General features: G+C 35.0%; 1 protein-coding gene across 1 annotated transcript; it reads right to left on the reverse strand.

Annotated features, from left to right (window-relative positions):
* Positions 1-766: 766 nt before the first annotated feature.
* LOC102223466 (regulator of G-protein signaling 4-like) lies at positions 767-7,172 on the reverse strand. The gene is made up of 5 exons (XM_005802293.2): positions 6,978-7,172; positions 6,614-6,721; positions 5,242-5,306; positions 3,174-3,337; positions 767-2,530 (listed from the first exon to the last, which is right to left on the reverse strand). The coding sequence occupies exons 1-5, from the start codon at positions 7,019-7,021 to the stop codon at positions 2,294-2,296; spliced, it is 618 nt and encodes a 205-aa protein (XP_005802350.1). The 5' UTR covers positions 7,022-7,172; the 3' UTR covers positions 767-2,293.
* Positions 7,173-19,013: the final 11,841 nt, after the last annotated feature.

Genomic DNA, 19,013 nt, shown 5'->3' on the forward strand with positions numbered 1-19,013 from the left:
TTGGATACAGAGATGGGTTGTTACCAGCTTTAAGTACACACATATTTGAGGCTCATCAACAAAATGAAGCCTTTCTCAGTGTGAGCACTTCATCCCTGTTTTATCCACTTTACACTGGCTGCCTGTTTCTTTGAGAATAACTGCTACAATTTAACTTTTAGTGTTTTAATTCTTTCAAAATCGGGAGTTTACTTTCCTAAGTATTTAGTTGCATTGCCTGTGAACTGTATGACATGGGAGAAATGTCTGGAAACTTGTGCAGCTCCATAATTCTCTTCTTGATATCTTGGCTGATCTCTTTTGACATTCACATTATGTCAATCAAGAAAGCAGTGTGTTCAGGGTGTGGCCCTAAAAATACATCCACAGGTATAACCCCAATGTGTCAGGTAACTAAATGATCAAATATTCTTAAAGTGTGCATGCAGAACGGAGTGTGAAGACACAACTTCATATGCATCAAATTGAAGGAACTGGTTTCCTGATCTTCTTATACTTAGCATTGAGTAAAAGCTAATATTTTATTAATATAATATCTCCACAAATGACTATGTGTTACACCACACCTGTGTATAATGCACAGCAAAAAACAGAGTCTAATCAGCAAGGGGAGCATTGTGACTACAAACATGGCCAACATTTGCCCAACTACTCCTACTGCAATGTGCAGTTTAGGACATGCATAAAAAATGAATGACTACCTTCATTGCCATTAAACTAAAGAAGGATTTATGTAAATGGAATAATACACAGCGAACAAAACATCACAACTTTTGAAGCACAACTTTATTTTGAACAATCACAGACAGATAAATAGGACAATACCATAATTGAATAATATCAACATACAGAATCAATCGTTTTTTCAAATGATCACTGTATACATTTTAATTTAACACGTATGTCTCCTTTTATATCTAGCAAGTCACCATCCATTTTTTTGGCAATGCAGCATGGCTTACATATAAATGTTGAAAACACCTCAATAAAAAACAATTAGCAATTAGCTGTTATCTAAAATGTTTAGAGAGTATATAGCATGAAAATATGGTATTCTGATATTAGTTTTATATATTTTCACAGTGTATAGCTCATGTCAAGATGTTCATACAGCACAGCCAATTGATAGTTTTGTTGAATTTTGGGAATTACAAAGCAATGAGAACAGGCATCAGAGACATTCATTTGCTGTTGCACAAGCCACCATAAACATTGATTATAGACTTAAAAATAAGTTATAAAAATGAAAAACTTAAATTGTTAAGCCATAGAGAGTGTTTGTATCTAACATTCTGTTTACTGTTGCCACTAAAACTCATTTTGAAGCAAGTGGCGTTATCTTTCTTGCATTCAGTTAAGGTGCACTATACTAATATTTTTATGTTGTAAAACTGTTTTGTTTGTGAATAGTTACCAACCAACTTAATATTTAATACTTAATATTTGTGCTTGTCAACACAAATATAATGTTATAATGTTATGCTGGGCTGTATTCAAACATTACTGTGTGACAAAACATATACTGTATTTGCACAGTGCTTTTAGCTGTATCTGAAGTTTTGTAATCAATCAGACCATATGTCTATAGTAATATTGTCATAAGATCTGATTGATGTGTTTCTTTTCGCTTCTATTTCAAAATTTGTCAGATTTTAGGTTTTTGAATTCCAAAGAAAAGTCAAAAAATTGCTAAAGTGCAAAGGAGTGTCTTGGCAGGTTGATAAACTGAATCAAGTTTTGGTTTTGTACTAACTTTGTGCTGGAACTGCACTAAAATTCAGCCCGCAGTCTTTAAGCAGTCTGTGGTACTTACTTGTCTTTTTAACCTTTTTTCAAGTGTTCAAAGTCTTTCAAAGTGAAGAGCTTTTTAAAGGTTAGTTTGTTGGTTGGAGGTAGATTGATCGTAATCCATTTTAATGTCTGACCTATAGTTCCTACAAGGGTTATAATTTGGAGTCACTATACAGTACATATATTTGTGAAATCTGTATTTTTTATATTAATGGAAATACAATGCAAGGTCTATCCATACCAATCTCTCCAGAAAACCACAACACAGCAGATTGTGAATTCAGAGATGGAAAGCATTAGATTTTGTCACATATATGACTACTAAACTTTACAAGTGAATGACAGCAAGTTGAATAAGTAAAAAAAAAAGGCATCCTAGATAAACCTACATGAGTCACCATTAAGGATAAACTCTTTCTGATAATCTGTCGCTCTCAGTCTAGTTCTCTGTTGCACTTTCCATCTTTGGCTCCTGCTTTAAATCTTTATGTCACCCCAGTGTTTAGGCCCCACCAGCTAAAACCTGCCTACTGTCAGGCCAGTCACAGCCTTTCTTCTCTTGAGCAGCACAACTCTCTTTCTGGCATATTTCTTGAATCATTTTGGATTTCAGGAACCTTCTATAAGAGTCTTTTTCCATCAAATTGTAGATCATCTTCTGAGCCTCATCAAAACAGGATGGGCTGCCACTCTCGATTTCCCGCCTTGTTTTTTCTCTAGTAGCTGCGTCCAAGTTTACCTTGAATAAAAAAAAGAGGCAGAGTAAAAATCTGGAAACTTGGATTAAATTTTACAGGTGCAGGTGTAGGGCAAATGGAACGTCATCTTCTTAGTAAACTGCTGACCATATCCAGAAAAATCTTAAAACTATGTTTTAAGGGGGTGGGGGGAATGCAACAGTGGCAAAAAAAATCTCAAAGTTATTCGCTCTAAGTCATAAAACACTATGTTTTCAGAGAATGTAGTAAAAAAAAAAGAAAAAGAAATAGCCAAAGAAAAATAATGAGCTAAGCAGAAAGCTGGTTTCACCAAGATTGGTAACACTGTTCATTGTTGAATTTCCTGGGGGGAATTAAAGTCCTTCCTAATGATCAGATTTTCTTGTTTTAATTAGATAGACTACATACTTATTTACCATGTCATTTATGTGCATTTCTACTTTCAAAAGATATTTACCCTTGGCTGTTTTTTATTTTGTTTTTTTCATTTAGTTGCCTTTTCTAGTGCTTTAGACTTCATTCACAAATAAGCAAGAGTAAGTCGTAATTTAAAACCTATTGTCTTAAATTATGTTTAAAACAGTAAGTGTTGTATAATGTTTACATAAGCAAACTTACTGATTTCATTCAAGTATTTTTATCAAATAATGAAAAAATCGTTACCTCATTTGGAGCATCTGCCTCAACATATTGCTGGTACATTTGCTTGGCTTTGGTTGCCATCTTGGAAGGTGGAGTCTTCTTGTAGTCCTCACAAGCAATCCAGAAGTCAACATTTTCCTGGCTGAACTCTGACTTCAAGAAGCTTGTAAAAACTGTGCGACCCACTAGGAGCAAGAAAGAAATTATATAGACATGTGATAACACAACTTAACATCCGTTCTTCTTTCCATTTGGACACAATCTAACATCTAAGGGAAATAATAATCAATGACTGTTATGTTTCTGGACTGTCCATATTTTTTAACCGTAGGAGAAAGCCAAAGTACCTAGAGGATCATACAAATTTTACATAGAAAATTCAATTCATGACTAAAAGATCATATCTGTGACTATACCAATAAAAAATTTGTAAATGCCAAATTAAATGAAATAACCAAAATGACACTTTTAATAGCTTAAGATGACAAAATGTCTATTTTGTGCTGGTCCTTACCCATGTTGGTTTTGTAAATGAGAACTAGTTCTTAATTGTCCTAACTCATCAAATAAAGGTTAAAATTAGGAGGTAGCAAGTATCTACTTTTCAGTTTATCCAAACCAAGGTCATATATAGTGTATTGCAAGGTAGAAAAGCTTACAAAGTTTTTTGAAATATCTTAAAAACTATTTTAACTAAGGAAATTAAACTCCTTAAAATAGCTCATATGGGCTTCTTTAGAAAATTTCACACTTTACAAGATAAGCCATTCTTGACTTTGACTAATGCACAATGGAGACATTTGGCTATTAAATATCGAAGACGTAATTGTCATAACTATGTGCTACAGCCTCAGTTTGAACTTTTACAGCATATCTAAAGCAAGTAAAAGCATTGCTACTGTCCAAATCTGAAAATCCAGAGGAAGCCATGTAGGCTCATGTAGTACTGATCATTTGTGTTCAAACAAAAGGAATAAAATGAATTGTCATTTGATCATAATCAATTAGTATTCACACAAAGACTAATCCATCTGCATCAGCATTTGTTTAATCTGTGTGCTAAACATCAGCTAATTGTTAAGTAGTCTAAAGTATTTAAAGACGGAAAGCAAATAGATGTGAGCCTCTGCTGGGGACATAATGCCAAAAGACTTAACAGACACAGCTGTGCTTCTTCAAACTTCTGCACAACTAAAATGACAGATGGTGGAAACTGTTTATGATAAACAAAGTCTTCTAAAAGAAGATCAGTTCACTAGAAGCTGACGGCTGGAGGCAGAAGGAAGACATGACAATGTTGGAGGTCAGTAGTTAGGTTCATGGGATGCATCATGTCAGAACTCAGCTGGTTCCCGCAAGGCCAATGCTCTACTGTCTATTGCATACGCTTGACGAGATTCTCAGAGTGCTGAAATGCACAAACACAAATACACACGCCCACATTTGCCCCCCCACCCCCCACACACAAACTCTGCACTAGTCACAACACCCACAGGGGCCATCCAGTTGTGCCTCGTGACACGTAGCAAAAACCCAGAGCCTGAGAATTAACTGGGAATTGCCTGTGCATGTTTGTACTTAATTTGTTCCTCTTAACATCGTGAAGTCTAAGTTCCATTTGATGAAAAATAGTGTTTCATTGTTTCATGCAAAATTATGTCACTTCATGAATAATTATGACAATGAAACCCTAAAAACAAGCTTCCACTTTTTTTGGATTTTTTTCAGGTTTACATTTTTAAAATGTGGAGCAGAGATAACACGCATGCTGCTCTCATCAAAAACCTTATTGACGACCATTAATGAGTAAAGTATTTGTCAGGCTGCTGTCTGATAGTGTTCTCATGACTGAAGCACAACTGTGTCTCAAGAGAAACATTATTCAGCTTATATAAACAAGTTTATTCTTTTACATAAACCCCAAGGACCTCCTGCTGAGAACTAATGAGTCCAGCATGACAGTCAGAGGCAATGTAATTGGGATCACATCAGCTTTTAGCTTCATTTATATCTGTAGCTGTTCATGTACTTTACCTTGTTCTACTTTAAAGTCTTTTTTATAGATGTGAAACTGTAATATTGTACTCACTTTCACTGCTCATTACATGACAGAAAGACTCCTTCCATTTCTCCACCTCAGCAGCATTAGGGACTCTGGAAGATGACAAATAGCTTTTTTAAAAGGTAGCAGAGAGGTAGCATGTGCAAAAAAATGTAAATGTGATTTTTATTGGTACATATTTATTCAGGTTTATCTTAAGATTCCGCTGTTTTGTTTTGTTTTAGACTTGTTTTATCTCACATACAAATTCTTCAACTCTATTACTACCATCTCAATAAATAAGGTTTAATATGATTGTGATGAGGATGAATGATTTATTTTCAATACTGCATAAAGAAATATGCTTTTTTTTGTCCCAGAGTATTTTTAAATTATTGCGTGTATTATTCAGAATTCAGTGTTGACACCAGTGACAATAACATCTGACCTTTCTATCATGGAAACTTACACCTCCACAAAAATCTCTCTGCCTTCGCAAAACCAAAAGTCATAAGAATAATAACAGCTATGTCCAGAGGGGAAAAAAGCATGATTTGTATTCATATAAATGACTCCATGAACTAAATATTGATTATTTATCACTGTTAATTTATTGGTTACGTATTACCGGAAAGGAAAGGTCAGCACCATCACCTTCTCATAAAGAACAATTACAAGCTTCCCGTGAGAATTACACCTGCGGGCAGATCAGGGTCAAAACAAGATCTGTTGTTCCGCAAGTTGTTGATGTTAAATTTAACTCTCCAGTCAAAACACCAGTAATCATAATAAAGGTATGAGTATATTTGGTCCAAACAGCTACAAAAGAGTAAGTAGACTAAATGAATGTAAAGAACCTCAGACATGTGAGCACTGATTTTCTAATTAAATAAAATGGCATTCTGGCTGAGTACATCGTTGGTAGGTCTTTTGTCACATGAATCAACGCATCAATCAATCAATTCTCTTTATCGCTCCCAAAATTACAAAATAAAAGGCATTCTCACTACTGAAAAGAATCCTCAGTTTCAATTATTTATTGAAAGAGGCAAAAACATCTTGTGAAATAAGAAAGCATTGAAAGCACTTTACAGGTAATTTTGTTCATCAACAAATTGTGCTTAAACAATATTAGACTGAAATAAAATAGAACAAACAAACCAACACATATGTTTATTCACATTACTCTCTCCTACATGAATATTTGTATTGTTCTTAATGCAACAGGTGTATTACAATGAGCATTATATATATATATATATATATATATATATATATATATATATATATATATATATATATATATATATATTTTTTTTTTTTTTTTTTTTTTTATCTTCTGGAAAAGGAACATGTTAAACTTTAGGACAAATCAAATATTAAAAAAAAAAGAAAACTAAACCATCTGAATTATTCTGACCTCTTTGTAACAGTCGTTGCAGTTTTCTCCTTTATCTCCTTCTGATCTACGGCTTGAGGTTCAGGCTTCTGGAGTAGGAAGCTTATTTTGTGCTTGATGTCTTTAGCACTGTGGAAACATGCATTTCAAAGATTTCAGTTTCTGTATGCATAAAAAAAAACATCAAAAGAATGGCTTAGAAGCATAGAAGTGTTCAAGAGCTCTTATATTTTATTGATGAATATAATATACAAACTGGTTTCAAATAGTAGTATCCTGTTTCTAAAAATAAACAGTTAAAGAAAAAGAGCAGATAGTATTTGATTTGATTTCCGTAAGCATAACAACTTACTTCCTCTTATTGTTTTAATTACACTGATCTTACCTTTTCAAGCAGGTGGCAGGGAGTGTTGCAAGTCCTTTACACATGATGGTACTCTAAAAATCCAAAAGTCACAACTTGTTTTTCTCAATTACAGAAGAGAGCCAACTGAGCAATTGTGACCAGCAGAGTTTTTATAGCGTTGTCCTTCAGCATTAGACAGCAAGCTGAAGTTATCTCCACCCCCAACAGTGATTTATACCAGCAGAAAGCTTTCAGAGAAAAGCAGCCAATCACAACAGATGGAGAGAGGAAGAGAGAGGCGGAGAGAGGGAGGGAAATAAAAGGGAGAAGACACAATAGAAACTGAAAACAGATGGGATTCAAATCAACCTGAACAAAAGGTGATTTGTTCCTATTGAGGTCATTCGGGTGTTTGAGGAACTTGTGAAGGTGTTCATATGAAGGAGAAAGAAAAAGTATTTATTTCCTTCATAAATCTAACCTAGGCTTTGACAGTGACATATGCTTGTGCTCTTTTTATTGTACTTAACAAGGTATTTCTGCAAAACCATTGTCATTTGTTTTCATTGAAGAAGTCCCTTTCAATAAATGTCACTGCAGTGAATTTTCACAGTTAAATACATAAGGGTAAATTCCTTCAATAACATTGTATGTGCTTTAGTCAGGATAATCCATTCAAAATAGCATGTTAACTTACAACATTTGGCTATCCTTTTTATTAATATCTTCCCATTTCAAACGGCACATATAAACTGTTGTTGAACAATATTAGATGTGTTTAAAATCTCTCCTGTTATCAGGTATCTGATTTGTATATTTACATTTGTGTTTCCACTCCCAAGTTAGTTTAGCTGTCTGATTATTTGTTCATCTTAAGCAAGTATGATCAGCCAACAATATGTCTTAAACACATGTATATAGCAGTTGATAGAACATATGAGAGAAACTTGTCACAATAAGATTAAGTATCAGTAAAAATGTGTTTTTCTCTAAAGAAACTTAAAGCAAGGGTGATGAAGGTGGCTTGAGATAGCATGTTGTAAATTCACACTATTTAAATAAATTTTCTTTTCTAAACAGAAAACAGAGGGAAGAGTACATTAATTATTTTTATTATTTTTACATTTTAATAATTCTCTGCAGACTTTACTTTCACTATAATGCTCCACTTAGTATGCACTGATATTATTCGGCTTATTTCAAATGCAATCGACACACGGACAGAAAAGAAAGGTATAAAGAAAAATGCAAAGGAAGGGCGATGGAGTAAGAATTTAAAAGGAAGAGATAGAAAAAAGATAGAGGAGAGAAAGATGAATAGATAGGGGCTTATTGGGCAACTCCTGAGTAGGAGAAGAAAAGTTGCCTCACCTGTGTGTAGAAAAACTCACAAATGCCCTGGTCACTTTTCTTGATTTTAGAGTTCTCTCCAATAAGCTCGAGGGTTTTTACTTTGCTCTTTCATATTAAAAGAGGGATGGTTCTGATTCTTCTCCAGGCTTATGTACCACACAGTAGTTCAGATTACAGCGGCTTCTTGGAGTCTCTGGATGTGTCCTGAAATGTGTATTATCTAGGTATGTTGTGGTATTCCTGAGGGACTTCTATACCCATGTGGAAAGGTTCGTTTTAAAAAATCTTTATCGATCTGAATTCAAGCTGTGTTTTGTAATTTGACTTCTGCAGTAGGCATAGGCTGTTCATAACAAACTTCACATACAAACAAAAGGCAGTGCATAAGTATGCTTAAAATTATTACATCTTGGGCCAAAGGTCAATAATAAGCACCATTCAAGAACGAATGTTTTGGTTTTTGTTCAAATGTGCAGAGTTTGTCTTCATTCTTTGTGGTAAATATTTGCCTTACTGTCATGTGTATCTTCAAGGAAGAATGTTTTCTTAACGTACATCTTCCATCAAACTTGTGCAGTTTTTTTTCTGATTGTACAAGCACCTACACTGAAATCAATAGTACCCCTGAGTTAGACAACACATTTCAGATACTAAATTAGCATCATTCCCAAGCCAAACAAATTGGGATAAAGTGACCAATTTGTTTTGGTCACTCTATCCCAATTATCTGATAATGGAAAGAAGAAATAAAAGCTTGTATGGACATAAATGACCCTCTGGCAGGGTGTCAGCACACCCTGGACAGAGATTATTATGACCCATGAAGCTCACTAAAAGCATGTTCTCAATTTTTCTTCCTTATTTGGTATTTCTTATAATCTCTCTAACTTTGTTCTGTAACAATGTGCAACATATCACCAGCTTTAGAGCAAGTCTACAAAAGAGTTTTTACTGTTTCAAGCCTTTCAAGGTTTAGATGAATTGTGTGTGTTTTTGTATGAGACAGTCTACAACCCACTTTGTCTTTTTCACAGTCTTTTGGTTAGATATTCAACATATATGTGCAGGGCCCACATAATGGAAGTTTGCTTAGTTTCTACCAAAACAGAGCTGCTTATGAATTCTCCCTCACAGCCCCCAGCAGCTGACCAGCACTGATCCAGACAGCAGGATGTAATTAGAGCCCCAGATGCCAGGCAGTCGCAGCAGGCAGACAATGATGCCTCTGTGTGGTTGTGGTTCTTACAAAGTCACACACAATCATGCAGGTGTAACAGAAAAGTAATTGGGAAAAACATCCAATTTGGGAATTTTTGTCAACAAAAAATGGAAATAAAGCATAAGTAACCATAATGTTCCAGATTATACAATTTGCAAACAGTTATATTCATATTTGTATCAGGATTATCATTCAGTTTTGATGGATTAGCATTGTATAACAAAACAATTATAACAGATAATTTTGAACTTGAACAGGATTTTAAGCTTCCTTTGTTAATAATTTTTGGATATAAAATAAATACTAAATAAATAATTTGGTTTGGTAAATAAATACTCAACATTTGGTACATAACTCGGTTTGGTAAAGTGTGGGTTTGATACCAAAAGAAAAAAACCCAATGCCAAAAAGTACTTATTTTACTTGTTTGAAATGAGAAATAAATTGAAAACCAATGAGAGGTTTTATTTGTTAAAAAAGAGACTCTGTTCTCAGGTGCTGTACAACAGGACAGTTTTGTCAGGTTGATAGAATAGATATTCATTGATCAAATGACTTTTGACTCTTGTCTGTAACCATAACCATAAAGTTTGCATTCTTCTTTTTTTCTTTTGTTTTTGCTTTTTATGTCATATCCCTAAGTACAACGCATAAGTCGTCTTCCACAGATTACTTTTTAAAGTAATTAAATAACTCCATATTTGACCGTTATATTTCTGTAGCAAATGTAACCCAAGTAAAATATATTGAATATGTGGAAAAAACTGAGACTTGAACAATGAGACTATAGCTCCCTAATATTTACCCCCACAGTTATCCTATTCATCTATCCATTGTCTACAATTGCTTATCCTTGCAGGTTATCTGGTGCTTATCTGGTGCATTTCTCTAGCTGTCACTGAGGGCAGGGTACACCCTGGAAAGGTTGCCAGTCCAATAAAGAGCAACAGAGACACACATCAAACAACCATACATGACCACACCTTCATACCCAAGGATAATTCTATTATCTCTTCACTGTAACACAGTTATATTTTTGGACTTTGGGAGAAAACCAGAGAGAACCCACACATGTATATGGAGAACAATTCCATGCAGAAAGACTCCAGGTTGAGACTCAAACACAACTGCAAGGCAATAACACTTCTAACTAAACCTCCATGCAGCCTCTTATATGTATTCTGATGATGTGTTTGTTGTGACTGTGGCTGCTAGCCCATAGACTTGAGCTATGCAGAATAATGCTAACCAGTTGAATTCCCCTATTGATTGCAGCCCGACAGCTTGGAACAACTTTGTCATAGTCCAGCATTCAGAAACCATCTCACTCAGGCATACAGCCCTGCCCACCCCGTGGAGAGTCAGGAGTTGAAATAGCATGACCTTGATGAGTATTGATCGATAGCATTACACAGCTTTGCAATTAAGCGATTCATTTTCAATATTGACTCTCAGACTGTGGGTACTGGTTTCTCTCCTCCTTGTAGGCTGAAACAAAACATATGCTCTGGTATGTCATGTACCTTTGCATGTCATGTAAATAATCATGGTGGACCACCATGGCCAAAATGCCAGGACCATTTTTTGGTTGCAGTCCTGTCCAGCCCTGCACAGCACCCACAGTCTGAGAGACAAGCTGGAGATGTCAGCAGTGGACTACCACCCAGTGGATCCTGGCCTGCCCCACTAACTACCCACAGTATGTGAGGACACAAGTCTGTGTTTCAGACAAGCTGGTCTGCAGTACGGGGGCCATGAAGGTAATTATGCCTGCACTGTTCCTCTTCAGCTTCTACACTATGTCCATCAGGTCTCCAGTTAGCTATCTTCAGAAGTTTTCTAAACATTCTGCCATAGTCTGTCTCATCACAGGTGTTGCTGTTACACTGAAATTTCTGCACTGCGGAACAATTGTGTTTCGTCTTCTATAATATTACACATGGCAGTATGAATTCTAAGAACTTGTGCTAATAGAGCCACCTGACAATATTTCAGTTATTTCATACAACAATTTTTTCTTTACCTACTGAACAGTATGAGATTATGCTACTGCAATTAAGGATGAATGCAGTTTAAGACTTTTTACACATAATTTTAGGAAAGGAAGTAATAAATGTTGAGAGAGCTGTACATCCTCCCACCTATGACACAGTTGAAAGGTGCGTCAGAGCATGAAGCACTTTATTATCCTCTCTCATAATACATCCATCTTGACGTCATGGAATTTTACATCTTCCTATTTTACATATTTAAAAGGAAGTAAAAGGAATGACATGGCCACAGGATTATTTTTTGTTGTTGCCTTTGTCTGAACTGCCAGATTAAACAAGTTAGAACTAAATTTTTCACATTGCTGAAAACACGCAGAAAAACACTGCATTGTAAACAGATGAACCTGTTTATTCCAATCTCAAGAAAAAAAAGGCCCATACTAAAAGGAGCACATGGTCAAAATGATCAAACAAGAGAGACATGTAAAGACTGCAGAGTTCTGACAGGATACAAATGCTGCAAAACTGAGATAGCCTTAGGCAACCTAACATCTAATCTTGCCAAGTTGTGGTACTCCTAAAACAAAAATAGGAAAAGAGCTCCGTCAACACACAGAAAAAAAAATCTTCCAGGAAGCAAGTCCATGGAAAAGGTGACATTGTTAGTTGAAGATAGGGGAGTCCTGGTGTTTGGTTTACAAAATAATCTAAAGATTTTTTTGTTGTTGTTGTTCGGCTTTTTATCAGAGAGTGTGAAAAAGTTGCAAACATCAATTGCTAACAAGGAGCAAGAAAGGGAATTAAAATTTATCAAAAATGTTGACAATAAAGTTTTTTTTGTTTTTTTTTTGCAACTTGAATTATGTAAACAGCTCCCATCTGCAAGAATGATAAAATGCTGTCTAGTTGAAATAAATATTGTCAGTTTTTCATCCAAAAGGTGCCTTATTTACATGTGAACAGAGTGTATCAATGCAATGAGCCACGCCTTTAGGAGCAGTTCTGCCTTTGAATCTAGTTTTAAACTCTAATCCACTTTGAAACTCAGGTATGCTAACATTTATCCCTTGCAGATACCTTTGTGCATTAACCCCTGATGTGCAGGGCACTTCCAGCATATTGGTACAATATGCTACTCTCTAATATCTAGGTTTTATTTTTATTTTTTTTATTTTTATTTTAGCATGTAACCTGTACTAACAGGGTCATTGCTAGTCATTTTGGTGCCCTAAGCACAGGCGCTTTCTGGTGCAAAGAATTACTTTTAGGAGTAGTTTCACTGCACTGTACTTTCACATACTGTACATGTGGGTGGGGCTACAGGACATATCAAGACACAGTTGGAAGGATTTTCTCTTTTTTTGAGAAAAGAGAAACACAGCTGCTGATTAGAAAGGTACATTCTGTCTTTTCAGCTGTGAGAGGCATATCGAACACAAACAACGGGGTACAGTTTTCCAGGCTCGGCTAAATGACCTGTGGCATTGAACTCACTGTGCTTGCATACAGGGCGACTACGGTGATTATTTACTGGCCCTGTCAGTAAGTCATTCATGTCCGTCCATAATAAGCTCTGATGAGGCTACGTGAGGAACAGCATGTAGGTTCAGTTATCAAAAAATGCTGCTACTGGAATGGCCTGCATTCACAGCTTTGATCTCACGTGGTGACAGTGCGATGATGAATGAGTCAAAGTGTTAGTGAGCAACCGTAATTGGTGTTTAAGTACATGTTGCTGGGGATAAAAATGTTTTTAAAAGCCTCAAAATTTCCTGAAAGCATTATGTGTAATTGCTTGTGTTTGTAAAGAGACTAAGTGCCACAAAGAGAATTTTATCTCGTTCCCAAAACCATATGCACATTGTTTACAAGATATATGGTGATGAATTCATATATGAATCATATGGGGACAAGTCTGCAAGCTTTCACATTTTTAATGTGGCTTTTTTATTGTCAAACCCTTGTGAACAAAGCTATTTCTAAGCTATCTGCAATATAGTTTCTTTGTTTGATAAGATATTACTGGAGGAATTTGTTTTGTAATGGGTGTCAAAAATATTTTGTTGATAGGGAAAACGGGTGGTAATAATAACAAACAACTAAATCTATTACATTTTAAAACCAGTGTGAAGGCTCTGTATCAGAACAGAGATAAAAAGAGCTACCACAAAATTAGGAATATTTCAGAAGCAAACATTCAGGATTTAACAAAAGCTACTACTCATCACATTGCAAAAAGAGTTTATGATTGAATCCTAATAAAAACCAGAAAACTGAAACAAAACGTTTTTCTTGAGGTAAGAGGCCAAACTATTTTACAAATATTTCTTATTTTATTATCTCTCACAAACATTTTTATTGGAAACAGACACAATATTGTGGTGTAAACAACATAAGAGGACTGGGAACACTTCTGGAAACGTTTAAAAGCAAACAGTTGGCATGCAAAGAGACAAATCAACGAACACCAAAAAATAGAGGTTTCTTTATTTATGAGTCTGGTAAAGTGGTTGTGTTGTCTCAAAAGTCTTCAGGCTAAAGGGAGACAAACCAGCACAAGATCAATCTCCGGGTTAAAGACAAGCAAACATGTTGGGACAGGAAGGATCAGTGAGGGGAGTAACTCACAGCTAATGTTAAGATTTTGAATCATAGTAACTTTGACGTCAGGGAATAGCTTGGTAATTTCAGTGACAGAAACCTAATTTTGAAACTGTCACAAACAACATTGACTTATTGTAAATCTAAGAAAAATTAAATATTTAAATTTTTTATTGAAGTCATGATTATTAATAAGTGCGAATTTTTGAAAAACCCAATGCATTTTTGTTTTGGGATATATCTTTCACAGGGAAATGCCATTTAAGCATCTTCTCTGCTCCTATGTATGTTCCTGAGGGTAAGGTGTTGCTGTGTGTGTGTCTGTCCATTTGCAATCAACTAAATAGCCACACAAAGTCCCCCATTAGCCTGTCATGAGGTGTGTAATTTGTAACATTAAGCCACAGTGATGATATTGGCTCTCTTTTGTTGTAATGGAAAAAACCTATTTCAACCCATTTTCCTCCGAACACTTGTTAAATATCTCCATTTAATGACCTGGATGAGAACATTTTGTATAACAGTATATACTTAATTTGAAACACAACTTGAAACACAAAACTTTGATGCAGAAAAAGTAATTTTAAACATTTTAAAATGAACGAAATATTGGGTTGTTTGTAAAAATGATTCACAAACAAATCCTATTAACTGTCTTTCGTGTTATATATGTTAGTGTAATATATGGGAATTTTATGAATTAGAGCTACTTAAAATAATGCATAATTGTGAATTGAAAGAAAAAGCCCTGCAATAATCTTAACAGACAATATACAAAAACATAATTGTGTAAACAGTATCAAATGTGACTAAATATTTTTAAAATATTTAAGTTTCTTTGTTTAATCTATGTTAAACCCCATAGAACAAAGTCTACTTCCCTTTTTTCCATCAACACATGGATTCCTCCAAAATCTTTAAAGGTGCTCAGAGGAGCTCAGGTGAATACCACTGCAAAACAGTTCAGATGATAAAATAAATACTTTAACTAGCTTAATAAAATGCAAGTGAGAGTTGTGATGTACATCTCATGAGTATGAACTAAAAAAAGACATGTTTCTTTTAAGAAATCAATCATTTTAGATTCAACTGTTGACATAACTGTTCATGAACATTCTTTCCTAAAATGCAATTCAAATAAACAAAAAGTTTAGCAAGTTTTAAATTTTAAACACAACCAAACAACTTGTGGCTCCTGGATTAGTAGCATTATACATGCTACAATTTAGGTGCACAAAAAGGGAAATGGGGAGTTATTTGCCCACAGCTATGTTTAGATAAACATAATTAAAAACACAAGAAAGATACACAATGTTACAGGGGTATTAAATAAAAAAACATTTTTGCTTTTAAATAACACGTTTTACTTCGAGACTAAATGTTGCTTTACCTTTTTTATTTACTACTAACCTGTACATTTATGGTAAGCAACTGCTAGTAGTAAACATCGCTTCAGTTAATTAGCACATGTGGAAATGATCTGAAGCACATGTAGACTGCACACTATACACTGTTTATGGAAGTTTTTCTTCTATTAAAGTCACATGGGAGACAACCAGATTATGCTCAGGGCTACGGTTACAGTGCGTCACCGGGCTAATGAAATTAATTACACTCACATGGATAAATTCTGTTTGAGCCTAGATATTTTATATAACATTCATAAGAACTGTGTGGGACTCAGTGATATTTTAGTGACATAGAGAGAGCATTCAATGACCGGTGCTATGTCTCCTTTGGGGGACAGACTGCGTCCACCAGCACAAAGCACACCAGATCCCAAAGGGACATTATGAAGGAGCAATAGTAATCAAAAGAGATGTCATGTAATCCTGCACCTCATGGTTCTTCAATTTTAGCTGTTTTTGTGAACCAATGGAGTTTCTTCAAATAAATGTGTGCCATGATATATAATACTTGTATTGCATATATTTAGCTGTATCTTCTGACCCTTTGAAGTTTTCTTAACAGATAGAGAAGATAGAGCACATAACACCAGTTTTAAAGTCCCTCCACTGGCTCCCTGTAGCTCAAAGAATAGACTTTAAAATACTGTTGTTAGTTTATAAATCACTGAACGGCTTAGCACCACAATACATTAAAGATCTGCTTTTATTGTATCAACCTTCCAGACCTCTCAGGTCTTCTGGTTCTGGTCTGCTCTGCATCCCCAGAACCAGAACCAAACGAGGAGAAGCAGCTTTCAGCATCTATGCACCACAAATTTGGAACAAACTTCCAGAAAACTGTAAAACAGCTGAAACATTGACTTCTTTTAAATCTCAACTGAAAACCCACCTGTTTAGAATTGCATTTGAAATGTAATCAATTACAAATTTATTGATGGAACTTGACTTAATGATTGATTCTATATTGCATTGTGATTCTGTGTTTGTTATGATGTAAAGCACTTTGAAATGTCTTGCTGCTGAAATGTGCTATACAAATAAAATTTGATTGATTGATTGATTGATTGATTGATTGATATAAAGATAAGAATTGTTCAAAATATCGTCAGCATAGTTGCTCAACTAGAAATTTTTATTTGTACCTACCCAACATATTACATTAGCTATTTCAAAAAAATATTGTGCTCTAAAGTCTAAGCAGTAGATATACAGTATGTTTAAATTTGTATTGCAACTGAAAAGAGTGTTTAAGTTATATGTTAACAACTATTATCTGAGCACATAGTGTCATTTTATGGAATAATGAAGCAAAAATTATATATATATAATATGAGCAGATCAGAATCTATCAGACAAATGTGATCTTAATCAGCTTGGTACCAAGGCTTTTCATGGGAACAGTCTTAGAAAGAGTAGAAGTATTGCAGCATTACAAAGAAAAAAAATCCAATCACATTTGCTCTATTTGTATTGTTGGATTCTAAATAAACCAAATAAACAGCCTACATTTATATTTGGAATGAGCAAACATGCAAAAATGAGTTTTTGTCAGCTATTCTGACCCAGGACTGATTGACTCATTGCTGATCAAGCCCCTAGAGGAACAATACCATCTGTTGTGAGACTCTGTTCTTTGTTTCTCTGAAAATAGCTCTTTAATATTCAAACTATATATTTTGAAGCTTTCCTTTTGATATAGAATGGAACACAGACTACACCACTAGTTTCTAAAATACATTTACTTATTTTTAAATGCCTCAATGATATAATTTGATTATTTCTTTTCCAAGAACAATCTCTCAGATAGACTTTGTGGCATGTGGGCAAGAATTGGAGCCTAAAGGTTCTGAGATAGCATCACAATGTCTTTATAAGGAGTCTTGCTGGAGTGATTGAAGTTCTCAGATTGCCATGCCGTCATTTCACAATCAGCAATACTGTAAATATTTTTGGAGGTCTCATTATAAAAAGGCAGAAATCAGTCTTTATTTAAATATCTGACCTGTGGGTTAAGGAACAATCCCCTATATGTATGTGTTCTCTCTCATATTACCACTCATATTAGTTGAAAGGGTTTTTAGCTTTTAAATTGAATACAAAGCAATGAAAACCAAATGTGTGATGTATAAACTGCACAGAATGTGCCTGAAAACTGTCCAGGTCTTGGGCACAGTGAGGGGATTATTATATACTCCCTGTGTGAGCAGCAAGCAGCAAGAGCTGAAACTCAGATGAGTTAAACTGTTTCACAGTCACGACTTTGTGCCAAGAGCCACAGTTGTTCTTCATCTGCCCCTGAGCTCATCATTATTTCTGGTTTCAACACATACAGACCTTTTTTGCAAATCGCCCCTGACCACCGATGCTGCCTCTATTTTGAATGCTTGAAATGTTGAACATATGCTGACTGGAGTAGACTCAAACGATTCTAATCACCATTTTCAGCGGGGAAAATTTGGGCTCTGTCTGTGTTTTTCTCCTAAGATGACCATTGGTCTCTCTAGTAAAGTTGATGAGTAGAACAGAAACTATTATTTGTCTTTTTTCTGCAGTGAATATTGCTCAGTGTGTTTTAACTGTAGACCTTAACAAGTGTATCATTTTTCACTCCAACACTGATTTAAATCTGTCAGCAACATGTTGAATGCATGTCTGACCGGGACTTAGACTCCAGCACCATCTTGTGTTTGAAATAAGTCTTTTTGAAACTAAAGTTATATCCCTATGATATGACAAAAACCCTTAGATTTTCACAGTAGTTTTGTTAAATTGGGATGTTTACTATGACTACTATACGCTTTTAAGCTATTTGGCAAAAACAGATGATGTCATTGTTTTGTAAGTTTCAGATAGCTTATGTGGAGGAAGTTCTGAAAGCCATTCAGAGGGAAGTTAACAAAGCAAGGAAAGCAAAATAGTTGCTTTTGTATCTTTATGATACTACAGCAGGCAATGGATGTTTGGACAAGGTGTCATATTCATCTGTTTATACAATTATATACTTAGACCATGGAAATGCCAAGATATAATACTGTTCTGAAACAAGTTTCACAAAATTATCTATCCATCCACATGTGATGGAAGGATGGATGAACAGACAGAAGGAAAGAACAAGGTGATCTATGTTGTACATTTTTTGAGTTGGATTCAGAATAAATACAAGCAGAGGGCAAGTAATATTAGTTAAGCTGATACATGTTTATGGTGTTTGCAGTCCAATGACCAACATTACATGACAAGAGGAATAGGAAAGAAAAAATAATTTATTTATTTTGTTCAGAATACTTTAAAATGTTGAAACACTGCCTTGTGCTAATTTGGTTCTGAATGGACTTGAAGCAGGATTAAGAAGGATACTAACACATGATGCAAATGACCTCCAGCTCTTTTATGAAGCTGTGTTTTTGCTCAGGCCCAGGATGAAGTTGGTGGGAATGATGGAAACAGAGCAAACAGACAAACAACCACAGACTTATTTAAATTAAGCAATGGAACTATGGCA

This window comes from Xiphophorus maculatus, chromosome 9 (assembly GCF_002775205.1).
Source record: "Xiphophorus maculatus strain JP 163 A chromosome 9, X_maculatus-5.0-male, whole genome shotgun sequence".
Classification (NCBI taxonomy): Eukaryota; Metazoa; Chordata; class Actinopteri; order Cyprinodontiformes; family Poeciliidae; genus Xiphophorus; species Xiphophorus maculatus.